At 41.8% G+C, this 22140-nt stretch overlaps 1 protein-coding gene across 1 annotated transcript in view; it reads right to left on the reverse strand.

The window, feature by feature from the left end:
- The window catches only part of AKAP13 (A-kinase anchoring protein 13), a 200941-nt gene that overhangs the window by 26218 nt on the left and 152583 nt on the right, over nucleotides 1–22140 (reverse strand). The window contains exons 13-20 of the mRNA XM_082291019.1: nucleotides 20634–20980; nucleotides 17446–17499; nucleotides 13984–14046; nucleotides 11444–11621; nucleotides 10751–10859; nucleotides 6595–6723; nucleotides 2756–2798; nucleotides 1508–1613 (exon numbers count right to left, since the gene is read on the reverse strand). Of these exons, the coding sequence (XP_082147145.1) occupies nucleotides 1508–1613; nucleotides 2756–2798; nucleotides 6595–6723; nucleotides 10751–10859; nucleotides 11444–11621; nucleotides 13984–14046; nucleotides 17446–17499; nucleotides 20634–20980 (1029 nt within the window). The remainder of the gene's footprint in view (nucleotides 1–1507; nucleotides 1614–2755; nucleotides 2799–6594; nucleotides 6724–10750; nucleotides 10860–11443; nucleotides 11622–13983; nucleotides 14047–17445; nucleotides 17500–20633; nucleotides 20981–22140) is intronic.

Here is a 22140-nt window from a genome sequence, read left to right on the forward strand (position 1 = left end):
TGCTTCTGAGAAATCAGTATTCCAATGAATTTTTGGTCAAATTATTTAAATGTACAGGTGGAGCTTTAAAAATGTACGTAATGCAAACATTCCACTGTGAGCAGACAAGAAATTGCAACTCGAATTACATTTTGGCTTTTATTTAGTAAAAGTATGAGAGTTGATACAAGCTGCCATTTTTATAGTGCATGTTATGGCTGGGATTTTGGAGCAACTCTTTGTCAACACTTTCAGACACAATCACAAAACTAGTGAAATCAGACTGCACTGAGCAAGTATATAAAAGCACTGCTGCTATATTTTCTGTCCCAACCAGATCTCTTACCTCTCTCTCCAGTTCTTGCTTTAGAGATTATTCACATTAATTGCAGGAACCAGTTAATGAACTTCCAGTCTCACTCACAGTCTGTGCAAAATGCTCCTGAACTTCTCACTGGTGTTTGCACAGAGGTTTCTATGTAAACAGATTTACTTTTTTGACTTTGTACTTTGCAGCAGGGAAAAGCACTGTCCTAAAGTTGCTCAGCAGCAGCTCTAAGTCACTGAAACTTGTGGCTTTCTGTCTTTAAAGACAAATCCATGAAGAGGAGCTGTGTGTAATTCCACCACTCAAGAGCCTTCCAACAGTATTTACCAACATATTAACTACACATCACCTAATGAGACAGTAAAGTGCCCTGAGCTTCTGTCAGACAGATGAATTGAGGTGAGATTCAAGCAAAAAAATCCAAGCCAAGAAAATCCCCAAACATATGTTAACCTTCAGGGGACAATCTAAGGCAACAACAGCCCATTTGTGTGAAATATTTAGCATTAATGTAATTATTTCTGTAACCAATACTGTTCCCAGAAAATTCAGCTGTGCTGAGCAGGGCTTAACTTTCAGCAAATTAAATTCCAGGGTTTCAAGGATGGAAAAAGGGAAAAATATAAATTTTGGCCATCACTAAAGGTCACTGTTTGAGCAACTTCTCCTGCAGTGCACAGGAACTTTGTGGCAAAAGTAAAAAAATGGTGAAAAGACAATACAGCCTTCAGCAGCCAGTCCCTTCTTACAGCTCCTGTCCTTGTTTCATTAAACACTGCTCAGGTTCTGTAAAAATTAGACTCATTAATCACTACAAAGCCCTAACTCATGCCAGGGCAAAATTTATTCTCTGTGGGGAAAGGAGTAAAAACATAGAATCATAAAGGCTGGAAGAGACCTTCAAGATCATCCAGTGCAACTGTCCACCCAGCATTGCCACTGTAACCCAAATCTAGGAGCCAGCACTTGGCCTTATTGAACCTCATACAGCTGTCCTTGGGCTCAGTTTTGGGGTGCTAAGATTTCCCATGGAGCCAGCTCCTATCACCCCACAGACAATCCTGCCCTTACAAAAAAAAAGAAAAAAAAAAAGGAAGGAAGAAAGTAAAAGAAAGTAAAGAAAGCAAAGTCAGGCAAAGACTTAAACATAGAACCCATCTCTGCTGCCTAGGGCATTCCAAAAATCACAAGAACACTTACTTTGCTCTTCTTGCTGCTGGACATTTTATTCCTGAGGTAGCTGAAGGTGCGGCTGACTTTTGTTACACCTTTACCAGCGGGGACACTGCTGCTCTCTTCGGATATACTAAAATAAAAGATAAAAGTTGCTTTTGGTTTTTCTTCCCTAAGCATCTATTAAATGGATAGATTCTTTTTAAAGGACAAATGCATTTCTTAGCCAACAGAGTCTAGGGTTGCTTTCTGGTGAAAGAGAAGGAAGAGTGAAGACAAAATGCCAATCCACTCATTTGAGATAAATTTCAAGGAATCCTCCTATCTGTTTTGAAGCAGGCCATGCCATAGCACCCTCTGCTGCTCCCCTTGTCAAATAACCAGGAACCATTAATGCTGGTAAAGAACCATTTCCTTCCAGAGAAAGGCATCTAATGAACTCTGAAAAGACAGTGAATGTTTTTAACAGAAACCACACCGTCTGCAAAGCCTCCCCTGAGAAATGAGAATACCAATATTAAGTAATAAACCACAATGGTTATGTGTATTAATTTAGGAATTTTTAGGATCCCAGATAATTTTTGCCAGTCTTTACATGCACAAGCTTATGACTTCTTCAGCTACGAAGGAAGAATTGTATTAAAGGACACAATCTGTCAATATTAAGCACAACACAAACCAAAAGCAGAAGAGCAGAAATACAAATTAAACCAAGAAGGAGAAAACAGCAATGAGCAGAGGGGAAGAGCCTCTCAGTCACAAAATAAAACCAAAGCTGCCAGTGACACAGAGACCAGACACTCAGCTCCCTCAGTGCCACAAACATCCTTCCTCCAGTGAAGCCCTTTGAAAGCCACCAGGAAGATTATCTCCTCTGTGCAACTTGCAAGAATGAAAAGTAACATACAAAAACATGATTGTTTTGGCCTTTGTTATATATATAGAGAGAATTAGCCACAGGGAGAAAGAACTACTTTTAGTGTAAAATATAAGTCAGGGTAAACTGATACCATGCAACAATGCATAATCTGATGTTATTGGCTATGAATAAACACAGAGCCTCATTAAGAGGTGAGACTTAGAACAGACTTTCCTATTCTGTGATCTAGAATATTCTTCAGCCTTTAAGAGATACGGGACTGATTTTCAGCAGCCTGACAACTCCTGATTTTAGCTGAAGTGCACTGGTGCCAGGAGGGGTTCTGGGTGTCCAAGGCAGAGCCCACTGCAGACAGAGTCCCCCAGAAGGGACACGGTGGCCCCAGGATACTGTACCTCTGCACCGAGGAGCCCACGGAGCTGCCGAACGACTGCGCATCTGGAAAAGACGGGAGGGGCAGGGGGTGACAGGTTAGACTGCAACCTTCCAAAAAAACATCATTTGCATATTGGGACAGTTGAAGAGGAAAGGGAAATGTTTTCCAGAAGTGGGTGTTTAGAACAGATTTCACATGTTCAGGATAAAACCTGTTCCCTGCATCCTTGGCTGCTCTCAAATTAGATGCTGAGGCAAAAGCCTGTTTAGTATTTTTATCACTCTTCAGCTATTAAGTAAAGACTGTGCAACTGTTAAACTTGCTGGTAAATCAGGGTGTCTGAATCAGAACTGCCAATTCAATGACAATAGGTATAAATGAGAATCATTCTGACACAATGCTTTTATTTATACTGCACTAGAAAGGATCTATTGTACAGCACATCCGGGTTCCATGTATAAAACTTTTCTGCTTGATAAAATTGTAGTTCATTTTCCCATCAAAATCCTGAGGCACTTCATAAAGAGTAAGGGAAACAAGGGAAGCCTTATTCCGTTTTCCACAAAATGTTACCAGCCTGGGGCTCCGTCACGCAACACTGCTTGAGGAAAGGCTGAATTTCAACATGAAGCTGAAGCCCTGCCAATGGCACCAACTCTCTTCACACAAGAAACCTGCTTGCACAACGCATTTGGAGCAGATCTGGGAGCTGACACCATTTACCAGAACCATCGAAGAACACTAAGAAATCAGGATGAAATGATCCAGGACAGAGGGCTCTCTCTGAAATAACTGGGCTTGCCAGGACTCCAAAAAAACCTTCCTACAATTACTGTTTGCAGCCCTATCTGAAGTTCAAGAAGCAGCATGACTGTCACCTTAGTAGGCTTCTGCATTTAGACTACAAGAAAAACAGTATTTTGGCTCAAATTCCCTTAATGCTAAGGGTGAATGCAAAAGAGCTACTTGCCATTAGAGGAAAAGATGTCCCTTTATCCAAAAGCAGTAAGTGCATTAGGAAAAACCGTGCATACAATATTAGGCTTTAAAACCAGAGTTTTCTAACCACTGATTCAAGTGCCAACAGAGTCTGAGACAGAAATACCATTTCTTCATATTGAGAAACTAAAATACAGGCATACCCCGTTACCTAAACCCTGCTTGGAGAGCTGTGTTAATATTTCCCTTGCAAAATCTTTCACCTCATTAATGATTTATCCCAAATACACCAAAGTTAGTAATACTGTAATATGTATGCAATGAAGTCCACTATTTGATTTCCAACAGTGATATTATATTTTTATAATATAAAACTACCTAAGTGCATACTAAGATCACACAACTAATTTACAGACTTCCAAATTCTTGGTTAAAGTTCCTGTAACTCTGGTTCCCGTTTCAGTTCTAGTTTGCTTTTAACCTGGGTTAGGCCTCCTTAGTCTTTCATTTCCTTTTAAAATAGATTCCTCAGTTTGACTGGATTTAAGTATTTCACAAACCTTTTTGTTTCTCTGCAGTTAACATCAGAAATGGGAACAAACTCTGAACCAAGAGCTGCAATACTTTGATATTTGTGACTGTTTTTCACTACCTTGAGAAAATATACTGCATGGGAACTACAATTATGTATCATTTATCTTTTACTGCAATAGTTGTTTTCTCTTAAAAGCAGGGGTCTCTTGGTGCTGGCAGGCAAAATAGATCCAGTCAAGAATCGAGGTCTGTTTATGATTTCATATTTTAGATTATAACATAACATCACATGATCAACCCTCTGCTGCAAGCTGTAAACCCCAGGAAGATAAGCATGGAAAAAGACACATCTTCTCACCTTCTGGTTTGTTTCTGAAGTAGAACAGGGGAAGGAAAGCTTATTTTCTTAACGTTTCGTGTTTTCTGTCATGACCAGGAACAAAACTGACATCTGACTTCACAACCCACGAAAAAATGAAGTTTTTATTTCAGAAGCCAGAACTGCTATCTGTGTACAATGAACATGGGCTAGCAGCCAAATTTTGCTGTACTCATCTGAACACCTTTTAAGCATCACCCACCAAAATTAGTTCATATAGTAGCTAGATTTGAAATAATTCATCAGGATCCATTATGCAGAAAGCAGTGACTGGACTAGGATGCTGAAACCAGCTTGCAATGCCTTCATGCTGCCAGTAATCAAACTTTTGTGGGTCAAGAAATCCACAGGCTTCGTAATAATTGTCCAGCCATCTGAAATCCATGTCTTACATATATCACCAAACAAACTTCAACTAATTCTCCATTTTCTAAAGAAAAACAGGCATGGAGAGGTTGAAGAGTGGTAACTGAAATGGGCGAGCAATCTTAATGTTCACACATCCATCCTCTTATGAGAAATGAACCCTAAAGATGTGAAAAAACAAATTGGTCTGGGATTACTCCATGAAAAATGCCCATTGCCAAAGCAGTCTTAGAAATAGCTGTGGCTAAACCAACCTTCATAAAGTCATCACAATATCCTCAAACATGTAAAGAAAACAACATTATTGTTTGAGACAGTATCTGGCACTATCTTAAATGATCATCGTTAAAAGGAGCGCTGTTGAGGGAGAGAAGATAAATACTGGCTACCATAAATATCCTCTAAAATTGCCATACCCTAACATGAATATCAGGTGTTGGATGCCTAAAAAAAAAAAAAACCAAAAATAAACAATAATAAAATAACCCAAACCCTCAAAAGAACAGAACTCACCAAACAAACAAAATCCACCAAAAATTTTACCTAAAGGTACTTTTTACTGTGGGTCATGATAGAATGCACAGCTGTGTTTTTGCAGTTCACTTTGTGGGGTTCATGAACTCTGAGCTGTGTTAAAAGCAGAAGAAAAAGACAGAAACAAGGAAGCAGCTTAAATATGGAAGTGGGTAATATCACACCTGGGCAAGGACTTTCTTGAAGGAAGGGACAAACCCACAGTGAAGACCAGGAATGGAAAGGAGGAGAATTTAGATACGTACAACATGGATGGTGTGGAGATTGTTTTAAATTCAGAAAGCAACCAGAATCTACTGGACTGGAAAGCAATTTCCCCCATCCCAGTATAGACACAAGCAATGTGTCTGGTTTATTTCAACAGTCTAATAAAACATGCTTAAAAAATAGGAAACATTTTCAATTATCTTTGATAAGCCTATTTAAAAAACACAAAAGGAGTCTAAATTAATTCAATCTTCTGCCTTAGTCAGGCTTCTTTTAGCAATGGAGTTTGCAGGAGAAAAAAAAGCTACCAGAGAACTCTTGCCTGTTTCCCACAGAACTATTTGGATAATAATATCAGGACCTAGATATGATCACCTTGAGGATTTAAGGTGTTTGACTGCAATATGTGCTTTTTGCGTAGTGGGGGAACTGTGAAGTTGCTGTGAAGATTTTCAGAATTTAATAATCAGGGCTTCTGTCCACTTCTCTTCCACTGAGCAATGCACTCACTGTCACTTCTGGAGGGCAAGATTCTACCTCTTCTGCTAACTCCATGCACTGCAACAAGCTCAGGGTAAGTATTTTGGTTTCAGTAAAAAGGTAAAGATTATTTTGCTGCTCAGAGTGGCAGGTGATGATATTTGCCACATGGATACAGACTAAAACTAACCAGATAAGATGTGATGGTGCTGATGTAGAAGATTCTTTAGATAATAATCCTTTTATTCTGCCATTAGTGAGTATTCAGATACAGCACTAAGATAATGCTATTAGACATCATGCAATGGAAAGGTTAGTTCAATGTTTGCAAGGTGAAATTCCAGTGTCTGAAGCAGAAAACCAGATTTGCCTTTGTTTCCACCCATTATGGCTGCAATGCACAGAAAACAATTACTTACTATCCAACTCCTCCTCCTCCTCATCACTGGAAGAAGAGCCAATAGAAAAGAGAGTTTTAGACTTAGGAATGAATGGAGAGATGCTGAAGGAGAAGGAGATTCGTCTCGATGGTCGAGTCCGGCCCTGGGCTGAGAAGTGGGTTAACAGCAGACATTAGAGCATGCTTGAAAATGCATTTAAAAATAAAAAAAGGACAGGAAAGCAGCCAAAGCAAACTAAAAGCAAAGCAAAGGAAATGTCTGCAAAGCAGCTGGCTCCAGAAAGGCACAAGAAACAAAGAACTGAGAATGTGCAAATTCCAGAGGATGCAGGTTTCAGAAGGCGCAGGTCTCACTGCATGCACAGATCGAGGTTTGAAGCTTTCCCTATTTTTGGTGACATTTTTTTATAGGACCTCTTAGTGAAGAATTATAGGCAGCTAACTTTCCAAACTGAATACCAACAACAAAATGGATCTCTGCACAAAGGGCATCAGCTTCGCTGAAAGAACTGCCAAGGACTCAAACCAGAACACCTCAAGATATCTGTTTCAAGGTACTTTCTGCAGTTAAATGACACAGCAAAGCTACCAAATATTAGCAAGGTCAGTTTATCTGAAGTGTTAACTTAATCTACCTGGGGAGGTTCTTGCCACTTCCATCTCTAAAAAAAAAAAAAAATCAAAAATGCTGATAATGTTATGCCCCTCAAAATTTCCAGCTTTAAAAAAGAGACACTTCTTCCAAAAGAAAACAGAAAAAACAAGCATCTCTTTTGCCTTCTTCTAAAATTTAGGAGTCCTTGTTTTAAAGAAACTGCCTGAACATGAGAAAAGCCACACTACAGGCTCTTCTGCCCTTGCCTGGAAGATGCCTACTAAACACAGTGCCAAATTCAGCAATTATCCATGAAATCACAGATCCCATCATTTATTTTTAAGAGCAGCCCTTGCACAGCAGCAGCTTTGCAACAATTCTTTGTAATTACAATGGTCTCTGACAAGAGAAGTAGGAGCCAGTCAGCCACTCTTCATTGAAACTGGATTCCCAAAGGCTGTATTTCCCAAACCTTCTCTTCATACAAGCACAGGTGGAAACCTCTGAGCTGTGACCTGATTGTTGGACGCCCACTGCTCATATGGTACATCTGTATGTCCTGGGAAAGGTGACTGGGACAGGGCTAAGGAAACTCTGCCCCTGGGACAGGTCTGATCTAAGGGTCCTACTTAAGCACCTACATTAAATGTCTTCAGCACATGTATTCAGGCACTTCTAAGTCATTCCATGGATAAATCAATTCACTTGCAGGACAGGGAAAACAGGCTAAAGACTTTATGAAGTATTAAACTTCCAAGAGAAAGATGAAGCAATGATTGCCCTCTTTGAATAAAATATGTCCTTTCAGCCACATACAATGAGGGTTTTTGCACGGCTGGTATCATACATCAAAAGTGAATTTAGAATATAAAAACACTGTCCAAGGAATAGCCAATGCTATGCAAGCAATGCAAAGCAAACTCCCCTGAAAACTTCCTCCAGCCATTAGTCACAAATGCCAGTTGCCTACAGGCAATTTGACTAAAATGTGCACAGTTTTCCAACGTAAGCAGAACAACCCTAGAGGGACCCAATGAAAGGCATTTAAACTGAAGAATTCTTAGCAAGACCCACGCATTAGTTTTGTTTAGACTGCCTTTTGAAGGAGTTGTTCTAGTGTTCCAGACTTGAAGAACACAATTAGGCAACACCACTTTTTCTTCTGTAGTCTACTGTCTATTTAGACTAAAAGTCAAGATGAACAATAATACTTTACTGTAAATTGAACCACCTTCTTCAGCCCAGTTCAACTTCCATTTCAGTGGTTTTATTTATAGCAATTCCTGGCTTTATAACAGTGCTCCACACTGGAAATTTGCTATTCCAAGGCTAAAAGCATTCTTCCGAGCACTCCAGCCAACAGCTCTTGTGACCTCCCTCTATAAAATGCTGAAGGATTAACATTGTGAATGGCCACAGCAGCTCTTGGAACATCTGACACATCAGATGGAGTGTGGGCTAGGAACTCAGTCTTGGAAATTGCTCCTGCCTCAGCACACATGACAATAAACAGTAAAAATAGAAGAAATCCCTTCATATGTTTATTAATCTGGATTTGGTTTTTAAAGTTCTCATGCACAGCATGTTGCTTGTTGCTTTCTTCCCATTCAGACACATTTGCAGGGATCAGAGGGTCACTTTTTCTTTTAAACACCTACCACAAGATTATACAAGTGGAATAAAGAACTGAATTTGTCCTAGAATTCACTTCTATGTCATTCTTGCATAACTCTTAAGTGTCCTGCTGGATAAACATGAACATGAAACCCAGGTGACACAAGGGAGTTTATACAACAAGACCTCCTTGTAAGAGGCACTAAACTGCTTCCCATGTCCCATGCTCACAATTCAAACAATACTGTTCCTCTTTCCAAGGGGAAGAATGAAGTAGAGTAATAGAATGGTTTGGGTTGGAAGGGACCTTACATCCAGTTCCAACCCCCTGCCATGGGCAGGGACATCTTCCACCAGACCAGGTTACCCTGAGCCTCATCCAACCTGGCCTTGAACACTTCCAGGGATGCAGCAGCCACAACTTTTCTGTGTGATTTATTGAAGTTTCTCTAGTTAGGAAGGTGTCAGGATTGAGAAAAAAAATCCATGAGCTAAATTTTCCAAGTGATTACTCCTTTTGTACGCTCATATTAACCCCTCAAATGCTCTGATTTTCAAAAACCACCTTTCTATAAAAATGTGGCCCTTTTGAGAGGTCACAAATTAATGACAGAGAAAATGATACTCACAGGAATGTTAGTAATTTTTACATTCAGTGTCCCAAACTCACAGACATTTGCCTCAAAGCAAAGACTAACTCTGCTACTTTGTCCACAGCCCATCCTTCCTTCTCCAGGGACCAGGGTGGCCAGGCTGGCTCTACAAGAAGATGGGATAATCAAGCCTCCATGGCAATTTAAGGCCAGGTCACAGGACATTTTAACAGCCTCAGCCATCCAGGCTCCCTCAGCCACCAACAGATCATTTTTGGGGAGCCAGCCAAGGATTCTGGTGTTTGGTCAGAGGTTGGTTGCAATGCCAAGAAATTGGCTGCTTTAAAAAACGACAACGAAGACCTTCAGCCCAAGGAGGGAAGAGGCAGTGCCACTGCACAGGGCAGGATCTGGTCTCTTCACAGGACAGAGCTGCCCATGCTTTGGTTACTGTTGCTGGGGGACACATTAGTTCACATTCCATTAATCGTGGAATAATCATGGTGAAGAACTTAAAAATGTCTCCTACAAAGCAGAATCCCTGTGAGCCTCCTCCAGCAAGTCTCCTCCATGAATAAAGTACCTTTCTTAAAGCACCTTGTTCAGCTTTGCAAGGGAGAATCACGTTAATAAAGAGGAAAGATCAGACACCATCACTAACTGACAAGACAAGAGCTAAAATGTCAATAGGGTTTCTGGCTGGCAATTAATGACATGAAAACATGTGTAATACATCCAGCTGCAGTGTTCTGAATTACTTTTTCAGCTGAAAGAATCAATTCAACCAAGTTGCAAAATGAAGTGCTTGTTATTGCTTCAATTAAGCTAAACTGGAAAATTTTATAGAATCATCTCTTATTATTTTCTTCAGGAATGAGATTCAATAAATTACACCCAACTGCTCCAAAATATTTAACTCAAAATGAATAGCAACAAACTCCCCCAAGGAGATCATGACATGGATTCTCAAGTTTCCATGTATCAGCTTTAAAAAAAATCTAGATGCAGGAAGTAAGATCTCAAGTGGACTCTACCTGACATCAAAGGAAGAAACTCTGAAAGGATGCAATTTTTTTAGTCAACAAACTCAATAAATCATAGTTTTCATACCAGGAGTCTAATTTAGAAAGAAGAAAGCAACCCACACAAAGGAAACCCAAGAGAAAGAAAACAGGCAGGATACACTGGGAAGAACAAAACTAAACTGAATGAGTTCTGCCCTTCCACCCAGAACTCCATGCAGCAGTGAAACATGTACTTCATGTAATAAAGGAAGCAAGAGTGGGCAGTAGCACATTTTGCCTTGGGAAGGTAGCAAGATATACTCAGTAATACAGATGACAGAGTGGATAAGGGAAAACTGGATTACTCACTGTCAAGCACTGGTTTGCTAATTGACATTAGAGACATGGATTTGGTCAGTGGAGATGAAACAGCAGAAGAACAGAAATTAAATCCTTGTGGCTGCGACGTTTGATGCACCTGCAGAACAGAACAGAGCAGAACCACACTGAGCAAATATGTCAAGAATGACAGAACTATCCCACCTTCAGATCCCAGGTCAGTGTTCATGTTTACTGCAACTCTCACTCTGAAACACTGAAACACTGCACAGGTGAAATGCAACATTTTGTTTTGTCTTTGAAGTGTAAGATAACTAATTATACAACAGAGGGACTCTGCATGCTTGATTTTCTTGCAAGACATTACAAAACAGGTATTGTTAACTCTCTGACAGCCATGGAAATTGCTGGTGTGACTCCAGCTCCTCAGCAGAACTAGACTGTGGTTCAACATGGTAAAAAAATCCAATGCTGAGCACTGTGTTCCCCAAAAATGCCATTCCTCTAAGCAAGAGAAGACACAAGAGTTGTCTTGCCACAAAGAACGAAGTAGAAAATTTAAAAGAGTTGGAGATTCCTCCATGTTAAAGATGGAAGATTTTTAATATTATGTGTATGTACACATAAGGTGGAAGCCTTTGTCAGACTGTCACTTGGGAAAATGACTTTCAAAATGTCGATGTAGCATTTCCCAGTCATCCAACAGTAGTTGGACAGCTTTACCTGGTGGTTGTAGTCTCTGATTTCTCCTTGCTCAAGTTCCTCAGTGAGCAGGACCAGGGACTGATTGCTGGCAAGTGGACTCCTCCTGAGGTCTTTGGAGCTCAGAGAAGAAGCCTCCAGGTTTGTAGAGGGCTTCTTGTTCTCACCAGAGTCTCCAGCAAGGCCTTCGAGGCTGTAACTAAAGAGAAAGCAGAGATCAGATGCTGCCCAGCTCTTAAGGACTGGTGTCTTTCAGCACAGAGCACCTGCAAATGTAAAACACACAGCAGGAACTGAAGTGTGCAGGGAAATGCAGGTGCTACTCCTCAGCATGTTCTTTTTCCTTCAGAGCAAATAACAACATCTTTGTGCCTCTAATGAGACATAAAGGTTTGTTTGTTGCTTGAACAACCATTGAAACTCCTGGACAATCACGTTGCCTGATACTTTTTGAGTGGTGCACAGGAAAATCCAGAAACACCTCTTCTAAAGATTTTGGCATTTCCACATATTCTCTTTGCTAGCTTTTTATTATGCTCTCCCTTGGAATAAAGCCACCCAAATAAAACTACCTTGCATAGCACGTGCTGCTTGTCCTGGACCAATACTCCTCCCAGCAGCCACGTCAGCTTCTGTAACACTCCTCTCTGCAGCCACATCCTCTGAATCTACTTTAAAATTTTCCCCTGCACAAAGTCTTGGCACTGATAATGTCATTTATTCTGCCAAAGCTGGTTTGTTTTTTACCCTTGCTGTGGTCTTGCTTTTAAATTCAATAAATGTTGTCTCCGTCACCCAATCAATTTTATTTTATCATCTACTGAGGGAGCTAGGTCTTGCCCAGCAGAAAGGGGCAGTAACTCAAAGCAAAATAAAATACTAAACTTTTGCTTGCAGTACTATTAGAAATAAAACTTTATTATTTAAAACCTATTAGAAATAAACTCTGTAGAGACAGGTGCTGACAGACAAGTGAAAAACACTAATACACTCTCCTCTCACCTACACAAAACACACCCTCTTTCACATGCAACTATTTAATCTGACAAATCTTGCCCTAATATTCTGCTTCTGACCCTCTTGCTCCTCATGCCCAAGCACCAACAAACCCACTGAAATGCCAGTGTGGGTTCACTGGGTGAAGCTTTACAGATTCAGCTCCCAGGACATGAGCACAGATCCATGGCCAATGTTTGATTTGACACTCACTAAGTCCAAGGCCTACCCTGGGCTCATGTCCCAGCCCGAGGCTGATCGTGACATCTACGTGATGAACAAAACAACATGTAAACACATGAAAAAGAAAACACTCTACAGGCTGTACAGATGATTTAAACAACCAGAGGAGCTTTAAATTCAGGTAGACTTGCATAGCAGTGATTAATGTTCTGCAGTCCCTTAGAAGCATTAAGAGGCTCATAAATACGCTCTTTGAAAGCAAAAACTACAATAAACCGTGAAGAAGAAGATTTAGTAGATTTAAAAAACCTTTTTTCATGGTAATTAATGAGGAAAAAAAAAGCCTGGTTGAAGCATTTATAATGTAATCTGCTTTAGGAAGATTGTGACTCATCAATGTGTATCTATAGCAGGCATTTAAAAGTTTATTCTAAAACACCTGTAGGTAGAAATCAGTCCCATTTCTACTGGTTATTTAGGGCAGAAGAATATCTCTTTTTTACATTCCAAGGCAGCAAAAATGATGTTACACAGTAGAGAAAAAAAAAAAATCATTTACTTGTGATGAAACCAGCTAAAACCTGCAAATACTATTCTATAAAACAGTTATCAGTGATACTGGTCTGTAATTCTCTGATTGGAGTATATACACCAAACATAATTCAACTGTACCAGGAAGGGCAGGTTAACTTCTCAATATCTACTCTTCAGAAGAAGAGTTTAATAGCTCTACCCACAACCAGCAGGAACTGCCAGAGAAAAGCGACAAAGCTATAAAATCGGAGGGAGTGGCTTCCAAACTATTGGATATTGGATAAAGATGTGGCCTGCAAGCATCAATCTCAGCTCTGGGACCTTCTACAGAAGACACAAACTTTAAGTGCCTGGGAAATTTTCATCTGTGGCGAACAGATTGGTTTTTTCAGAGAAGGTTTTACACGATTAGTTTCTTAGAAAAAAAGCCTAGGTCTTCCAATTTACAAAGAGCAAGTCTGTGTGAACTTAAACCCGTTATGAGATTGATCTGGTACAGAGGGGTGCTGAATCATACTTAATCTTGGTTTGATTCTTCGGCTGTCACAATTATCATCCTGATCATTGCTGCGGAAAAATACACGGCTTAAAGTCATCACGGAACAGAGCAGCTCAACCCAACAGTGCAGCTTCTTTAATGCCAGAGGCCAGTGGAAAGCAGCCACCACCTCCACCTGCAGCCCAGTTCTGAGGATCCGCTCCCAAGAGTAATTGCTGAAAAAGCAGACCAAGCAAACAAAGACGTGCACGCTTCAGCCAGAGCAGCAGTGGAGGAGGCGACGCACGAGAAGCTGGCGACAGGGTGTTTGCAGTGCTCCTTTGCTGCTGCACATTTATTCATACCATACCTTCTACAAGTAAAGTCAGGACCCATGGCAATGTACTGTACGCCTGAGGGACACCAGCTCAAACTAGGAACAGCAAAAGAGGCAAAGAAAGGAAAAGGGCAGTGATTATCGGATTGTTATGGAACATGGGGAACGTTAAAAGACTCTCACTTTCACATATCTTACAAAAACCCCCCAACAAACTCAGAAATAATGCAGTAGCACACGTCTGGTTGCACAAACACACCACAGTGCCTCAAATGCCCGAGGTTACCACTGAACAAGGACAGCCCATGCTTCCCCCAAACCGACCCCATCAGCGAGTATTCAACGTATTGGAAAAAATACTCCCTGTGGGGAGAGAGGTTTTTGGGAAAAACAAGGCTAAAACATACCAAAGCCAATTTGTAAGTAATCACACACAGCCATTGTGTTAGTAATGATTAGTATTTTTCTGGTAACTCTCATCCTCAAATCAGAAAAAGAATCCCTTACAGATATTTAATAGTGTAAGTCCCCTCCACAGAAGTATTAATAACCTCGGGCTATGCTTGGGAAAAATAAGGAGAAAGATACATTCTTAAATGCTACACAGCCAGTCACTGAAAGAGGCTGGAAGAAAAAAAAAAACAGGCTAATCTTACGATTAATTTGGGATTAAACCAAGAGCACTCCTGACCAGAAAACCTTTCATCTCCCATTCCCCAAGAGAGTCCCAAAGTTGCATCATGAAAGACATAAGAAATGCAAATACAGAATGCAAATATTTTGGTTGTTATTTTACACTGCTTTTATTATTTTTTCTCTGTTAGCTCATGGCCCAACTGCAGGTTTTGCAGAAACAGAGAAATCCATCTTCTTGTCAGCTATGAGATTTATATGATCCCTAAATCCTGAAAAAGCTGCTCAGGAAGCATACATTGTCTGAAGGGAGTTTTGCATCAGCACAGGTCCTGCTCCCAGGTCCTGCTCCCAGGTCCTGATGTGCAATCTATGCAAGGAGGGGACATGGACAGAGCATGCTTTGCTCCATGACAGAAGCCTATGAAAAGGGCAGAACAAATCTAAGCATTCCTGGACCAGGAATTGTGAGTGCCAGAAGCCTCTGAGGGTACACATGAAGGTTTAAACCCACTGAATGCATCATGCCCTGCCAAGCCCTCATATTGTTTCCACACACAGTACAACACTGGAAGCACTCTGGAAGGGTTTGACAATTGGTGCTCAGTGGTGGAGTTCAGATAATTGCTGCCTGTTTTATAAAGGATGTTAGTCAGGTGAGGATACACCCAAAGCTTTGCAGCCAAAAGCCCCAGGTGTGCTTCACCAGCAGCTCTCAGCACAGCACTATAAACATTCCTCATGAAAACATTCCTTCCCATAACATGCCAATATTTCCAAGCACTTCATCATCCTCACCCAACTCGACCACAATGGCAGATGTAAATATTAGTGGGGAATAGCAGGGACTAAATACTTGTGTGAAAGCAGAGGCACCAAGTCCTGGCCACAGGAAATCCATCTCCATCACACACAGTCTGCACTCTCAGGCTGGGTTCAGCCTCCCAGTGGGCCAGTCAGACCTGCTCAGGGGCAACTGAGAAAGCATCCCAAGGAAGGTGTCACACATGCTTCCCCTCTCCTTGCTTCCCCAGACCATCTGCTTGTGGCCACAAGAGCACTGAGCTTGGCGGACCCTTTAAGATATGCTTATGTCACCTTGCTTGCCAAAATCACTCCTTTTTGTGTGGTCCCTTTTCAATCGCAGGAGAGGAGATTCTCCTCGCTAAAGAAATCATGCAATGTTTACACTAGACTTTAAAAGGTGCCTCTATTCCTGACAATTGCCACGTTATAGTGATGATCCCAAATGCTAAAACTGCAAGGGAGGCAAGTGGAAGAGTAGAGAGAGGGAAGAAGAGGAGCCCTACACATGCAGCAGGAAGCCTGGAAGTGGTGAGATCTCAGAGAAGGAAGGAAGGAGATCTGTTGGCAAAGGCTGTGCAAAGCACTCTTGCAGAATCACAGTCCTACTGGGGAGCCACCCACAGCCTGTTGGCAACACCATAAAATCTTAAAAAGATCAATGCAGAGCTTGCAAAACTCCTTTATAGAAGACAGTTTGGGGAGGGGGATGAGCTGTTATCTACATCAGCCTTGTGTGAGAGCTTAAACTGCTGGAATCAGATTCAGGCACCTGCTCTGCAAGTGCAGTTAGAGAGGATGATCCCAAAATGGTTTGGAGACCAGAAAAAGTGAGAAAGTGTTTATGAAAGGATTATCACACATTTCAGCTATGACCAAGTATTCTAGACATTTTCTTTATTCCAGGCGTAAGACCAGTGTTTCAGGATATTTTCACTCTAATACTAACACGGCTCCTACAGAGGAGCCTTAAGAGACCACTGATAAAAAGTTCACTTGCATGAGCTGAGAAGACACGCATTGCACTGCTTCCTGCTGTGATGCAAATAAAGTGGCTTCTTCGAAGTAAAAAAGCATGTTCTTTCCTGTGCCTTTTTTTAAGTTCTTTTTTTAAGAGTGCTCTCTTGAACTCTACAGTGCTGCTAGGGTTCATTCACGCTGATGCATGGTGAGGCATGGTGATTTTTTTGGTCATAACATCATGGTAACATTCTTTTCACACGTGGGAATGTGGTAATTTGTTTACACCCACATCACCCCATCCCTGTTTCAAGTGAAGTGAAATCCCGAGTTAACCTGGCACAGGAGGGGAGGCACCAGGCTATGGGAGGTGAGACAAGGCTGAACCACTGAAGGGCAGAAGTTAAACTTCTCTCTTTTCTTCAGCCTAAAATGTCTAAGTGTGGACAGTCCACATCTGCTGCGCCAAAAATTAAGTATCCTCTTTCATATACTAGTAGCCAATGCAAAGGTTACATGAGTGGAACTGTGTATCTGTGCGATGGATGAGAAACTGAAAGTTTGTTACAGAGAGGAAAAACACATGGAAGTAAAGAGAAAAGCACACCTTATTTTCTATTTTTTAGGAAGATGGTTATAAAAACTATCAACATTAAAGCCATTTAATTCAACCAGCTGCAGATCTGAAGGGTGTTCTCCAACTCTGAGATCGTGTCTGACCCATCCCCTCCCCAGCTGCCCATCCTGCAAGTCTTGCCAGGAGTCCCTGATGTGCTTTAAATCCAAATCACACACATGCTCCCAGGTAAATAACTGTTTTAACACAACTCCAAATCTTACACGTGGCAAAGGCCAACAAAATCATATCTGAGATTTCTCTTCATTATTAACATAACATCCTGGAGAAAACAGCTCAGGTATGTGCTCTGTGGGGCACAAAACCTGCCCTGGGTCACACTGGAGAGGGAAAGCAGCCAGGTGGGATGCACAGCTCTAATGCCAACACTTCCAGAGGTACGACAGGTTTACTAACATGACAGTATGGAGTTAGTAGACATTCAAACACAAAACAGTTAGTCACATTAGTTGGCTTTGTACCTTCTCCTATGAATGGGAGGCTTCTTTATACCATCCCCCAGAATTCGCATTGAACTGAAAATGAATCATGGAGAATGGTCAGCAGCTTGAATGAAAAAAAAAGAATAACAAATGGCAGCTGAAGGATTAATATCCCCAACACACAGACAGAGGGAATGGACATACAGGGAAAACACAAAATGAAACATGAAAGGAAGTAATGAGTCTCTGTGTTCCTCCTCCCTTTTACAAATAAATCTGGGGTTTGGTTGGTTTTATTTCGTACAGAAACAAGGCTGCACAGGTATTGACCATGCTGCAACTTTGCTGCTGCCAAAGCCAGGTCAGTTTAAAGTTTAGATAAGGCCAGACTCTTTGACAGAAGCTGTTAGCAATAGTGATTAACACCAGCTCCAGTTTTGCAGTGCTTAATCCATCAGTGAAACACAAGGGTGTTTCTTTCCCCAGCCCGGACATTAAACACACACTGCAGCATTGTTGAAAGACAGGCATTTCAAATCTGCTACGAATGTCAGGAATTAACTGAAGGATGAACATCCTTTTGTGGCAGCCTTGTTGGTTTTCTTTGTATTTTTAATAGCAAAATGTAGACATGAGGATTATCTGTGAAATGCATTTGAGGAAAGAGGGAAAGTGAAGGGGAACTGAGCATCTTTTCACATTTCATTTAAGATTATTACATTTTTTTCCTGATCTTTTCGGTGAACTAACTCTTACACTCATCCCTCTTACAAACAGAAAACATGTAACAGTGGAAAAGATCAAATTTTACAAAAGGCTGATTTTTTTTTTCTGTAGGCTTTTTGGGTCCTGTATCAGCACCTCTATCTAAGCTTGACTTAGCTATCTGTGTCATCAGGGTAGAGACTATTTTTGGTGTGGACGGGGGCTGGACCAGGCTGCAAGTGTTTGCTGGGGCAGGAAGCACCTCTCAGAGCTCAGCTTATGGTGTGCTCTGTCCCCTCATTCCTCTTCCTGCTTGCACAGCCCAGTTCTGATCCTTGGCCTGGTTTTGGTGGCAATTACCATTTATTTGGTTATTTTTCTCCTCGTTTAGTGAGTTCAACCTGCTCACCTACAGAGCAGAGAAGTGCCACGGTGCCCAGAGAAGAGGGGGGAGCACAAAGGGTGGCAGGTGGTGGGAGCAGCACAGATCCAGCCCATCAGCAGGACAAACCTCAGCCAAGGCTTGTGCTCTGTGTTACTCCACTTCAAAGGTTTGCAAAAGTCAAGCTGCAGTAAGGGCTTTTCCCCTTCAAATGGAAAAGCATCTACTGCATGTGAAATAAAGGAATAAGCAAACACTCTGAATTTAACTGATTTGTGTGAAAGTCACTTATTTGCACTTCACTTCCTCAGTATTTGTTGTTGCTCACTAAGCAACGAGAGCCTCAACATCACAACAGCTATGAAAAGAACAAAGAAAACAACAAAACAACACAGCAAATAATCCAAATTCCTTTCTAACAGAAGCATAAAAACAAACATGAACCTATCAGCACCACAGACCCACCCAGCTTTTCTTTTTTAATTAACCTGTGTGACAGCTATCTGTATGTAGCTGCAGCCGTATAGGAGAACATAGGAGAACAATTACTTTAAAGTTTAAAACAATTACTTTTAAGTTCCTTTATATGAGATTTTATTACACTTACAATGAATGTATTTTCCCATCCAGAAACAGCCTCCAAAGTGTGATGCAGGAGAAATTAACCCCATTTGTTCAGTGTTAGCAGTGACTGCCAGCTAGGCAGCTGATTACCCTCAGAAATCCTTATGCATCAGGTCCTACACTTAAAAATAAATCTCTCCAAATGAGTTTATGGACTCATTTTGTCATAACTTTGCAGGTATGCTGACCCTTTTGTTGCTTTTAAAAATTGATGAGCATTACTTATTTAAAAATTACCTGGGGACCAGGAACGAAGCCCAAAAAAGGTGACAGTGTTAAACAACAACAACAACAATAATAAAAATCTTTCACTGTATGTTACTTAGAGGATCCTGAATGGTTTTCAACATTGATTTTAAAACCTGAAGGGTCTACAACATTTCTTTAGTGGTACCCACAGCTGCTGTGTGTAAAGGATTCACACATTCCCGATGGGAGGCTGCTGCCTCTCCCTGGATTATCCAAAGGGGTCAGTAAGCATTTTCAGGAACCCATTGCGAGTGGCCAATTTTAATTTAATGCCATCCAACCCCACATGGAATGGCTCTGTTTCTGTTAACAGCACAATGTTTGCCATGAGGACACACCAGGCAGCCCAGAGAGTGGCACTGCCCTGCACACCTGGGCCTGCAGCTTCTGTGAGCTGCAGGGAGGATATGGCACCCTGACCCTGCTAAAGCAACTGGCCATTCCTGCTCTGAGAGCATCAAAGCATGTTAAAAACCCTGGCCAAACCTCCACTGGGCTCAGAACATGCAAGGTTTGACCCCAAGCATCCCACAGCCCAAATGCTGAACGGTGCAGGGCATGGCAGGGAACCTCACACCAATTACTACTCCTTGGTGTGCATCTTCCTGTATTCCACCTTCTTCCCCACTGAAACAGGGGAATGAGCAACTTTTCTTCCCACAATCACTTGGCACCAGCATGGACACACTCACACGGCTCGTACACCTCTCTCTCTTGTACCTTCTGAAAGAACAGATGGGAAAACTTCCCCTTTGAATCTTCCTGAACAACACCAGGGACATCTGTGATGGAACTTACTGTCCATGAAAGACTGAGGTGGAAGCAGTTCTGTGAAACAGGCAGGACCCATCTCACCATTATGAAGAGCTTCCACAAAATTTTTTTAAATCCCGGTGCCTGTGTTATCTCTTCATACAATCAGAGCAATAATGGTCATGTTTATTTTGTGGTCAGTGAGATTTAACACTCCAGTAATTCCTTTGTACAGAAGGGGGTGGTGACACTTCTAATGGAAGACCTGTCTCGAGGTAATTCCATTTACTCTGGAAAGCTCAAGCATACTGTAGCTATTAAGTACTTTAATCCTGAAAGTTAATTTAAGAAAAACCAAACAAACACACATTAGGAGATTGTTTTAACCCCTTCAAGTGAAAAAGAAATAATCAAAAGCAACGTCCTCACTCTTCAATTCTATCATGCCAGGTTTAAAGCTCAGATAAATATGCACGAGTGGGTGCAGAGCAAATCACAGCAGCTCTTCACTCACCTCCTCTGATTGATTTCTGCCTCATTGGTGGCATTCTTCCCTGGCCCCCAGCTGTGCCGACGGAAAGGGGACAGCGGCCGCATGGAGTTGCGTAAGACGGAGGAAGGAGTGGGCACGTCCGTGATGCTGTCCAGCTCCTCTTCCTTCTCTCCTCCCTCTGAGGACACCATGTTGGTGCAGCTGCCATCCAGGCTGTGCCTGTCCTTGGGCTGGGCAAAGCTCCCTGTGGGTGGGAAGGGAAGGGACGTGTCGCTGCCCAGGGATGAGTTCCTCTCCAGGGACATGGTGTCATTGGCAGAGGAGCTGGAGCTGGTGACATCGCATGCAGACTGCTCCTCTTCGGGCTGCTGTGGGTAAGGAAAATTATCAATAAGTTAAAGTAGAATCATAGAGTGGTTTGGGTTGGAAGGGAGCTCTAAAGATCAGCTAGTCCAACACCCTTGCAATGAGCAGGGACATTCTTCACTAGATCAGGTTGCTCCAAGTCCCATCCAACCTGGACCTGAACACTTCCAATGAAGTGAATACATTTAACATTTTAAATAAATGCAAATATTTTGCATTTCACATGAGCTGAGAGATTTCTTAGTCGATGGCATAAGGCAAATTAACCATCATAGAACTGAGACTTTTTGCTCTGTGCAAGGTAATCTCTTCCACCCCACAAGTCCCTGGCTGCCATTACCTGGGCTCACAGTTCAGGTTCTCTGCCTGCCTTCCTCTCCCCAGTTCTATATTTCATCCTGCACAGCAAACCCCGTTCCTCTCACCATTTCTGGCTAAACCTGTTATCAATCAAGGTGCCATAAAACTGCCAAAGGTTTACTGAGAGCAAGTAATGGGGAAGAGGGTTATCACAACTCCTGATGATAAACTCCAGCCTCTCCTGTGGGACTGGGATGGGCTTGTAGAGCTCAAGGGCAATGCACTGTTCCACTGCATCATGCAACACAAAAGGGAGAATTACTCAGTAGCACAAAACAACTGAAAAAAATAAAAGCTTAATTCCCCATCCCCCACTACTTTCCATTAAGCAGAAAGTTAATACCAGGGTTTGCAGCATCTTTCAAATCCAACTGTCATCGAAAAATATTGTTCTACAGGATCAGCTGCTCTGTATTACAGATTTTGAGTCATACTGTAATTTTTGGGTTTAGTTTGTTCCAAAAGCAGTATATAGAAGCCAAGCTGGTTCTCTCTGGCCAAAGGCCACATGCTGACCATACAACCCCAGAAGAGCCCGTGCATATTCCATGTTCCCTGTGGCCACCATAAAAAAACACAAGCAACTCTCTGACATCACCTCCAGTCTGAAACGGTGTTTGCCCCGAGGGACTGACACGGGAAGTTTCAATTTATCCTCCTGCAGAGCCCTGTGCTGTATCATTTAAATTAATACCAGGCAGAGTGCTCTGTCAGGCCATACACAACAGACCATTCAGCAAAGCCCCAGAGGTTAATTGTCCTCACACAGTGGGCTCAGGGGGCTGGGCAGGAACTGAGTGCT

This window comes from Coloeus monedula (assembly GCF_965178545.1).
Source record: "Coloeus monedula genome assembly, chromosome: 14".
Lineage (NCBI taxonomy): Eukaryota > Metazoa > Chordata > Aves > Passeriformes > Corvidae > Coloeus > Coloeus monedula.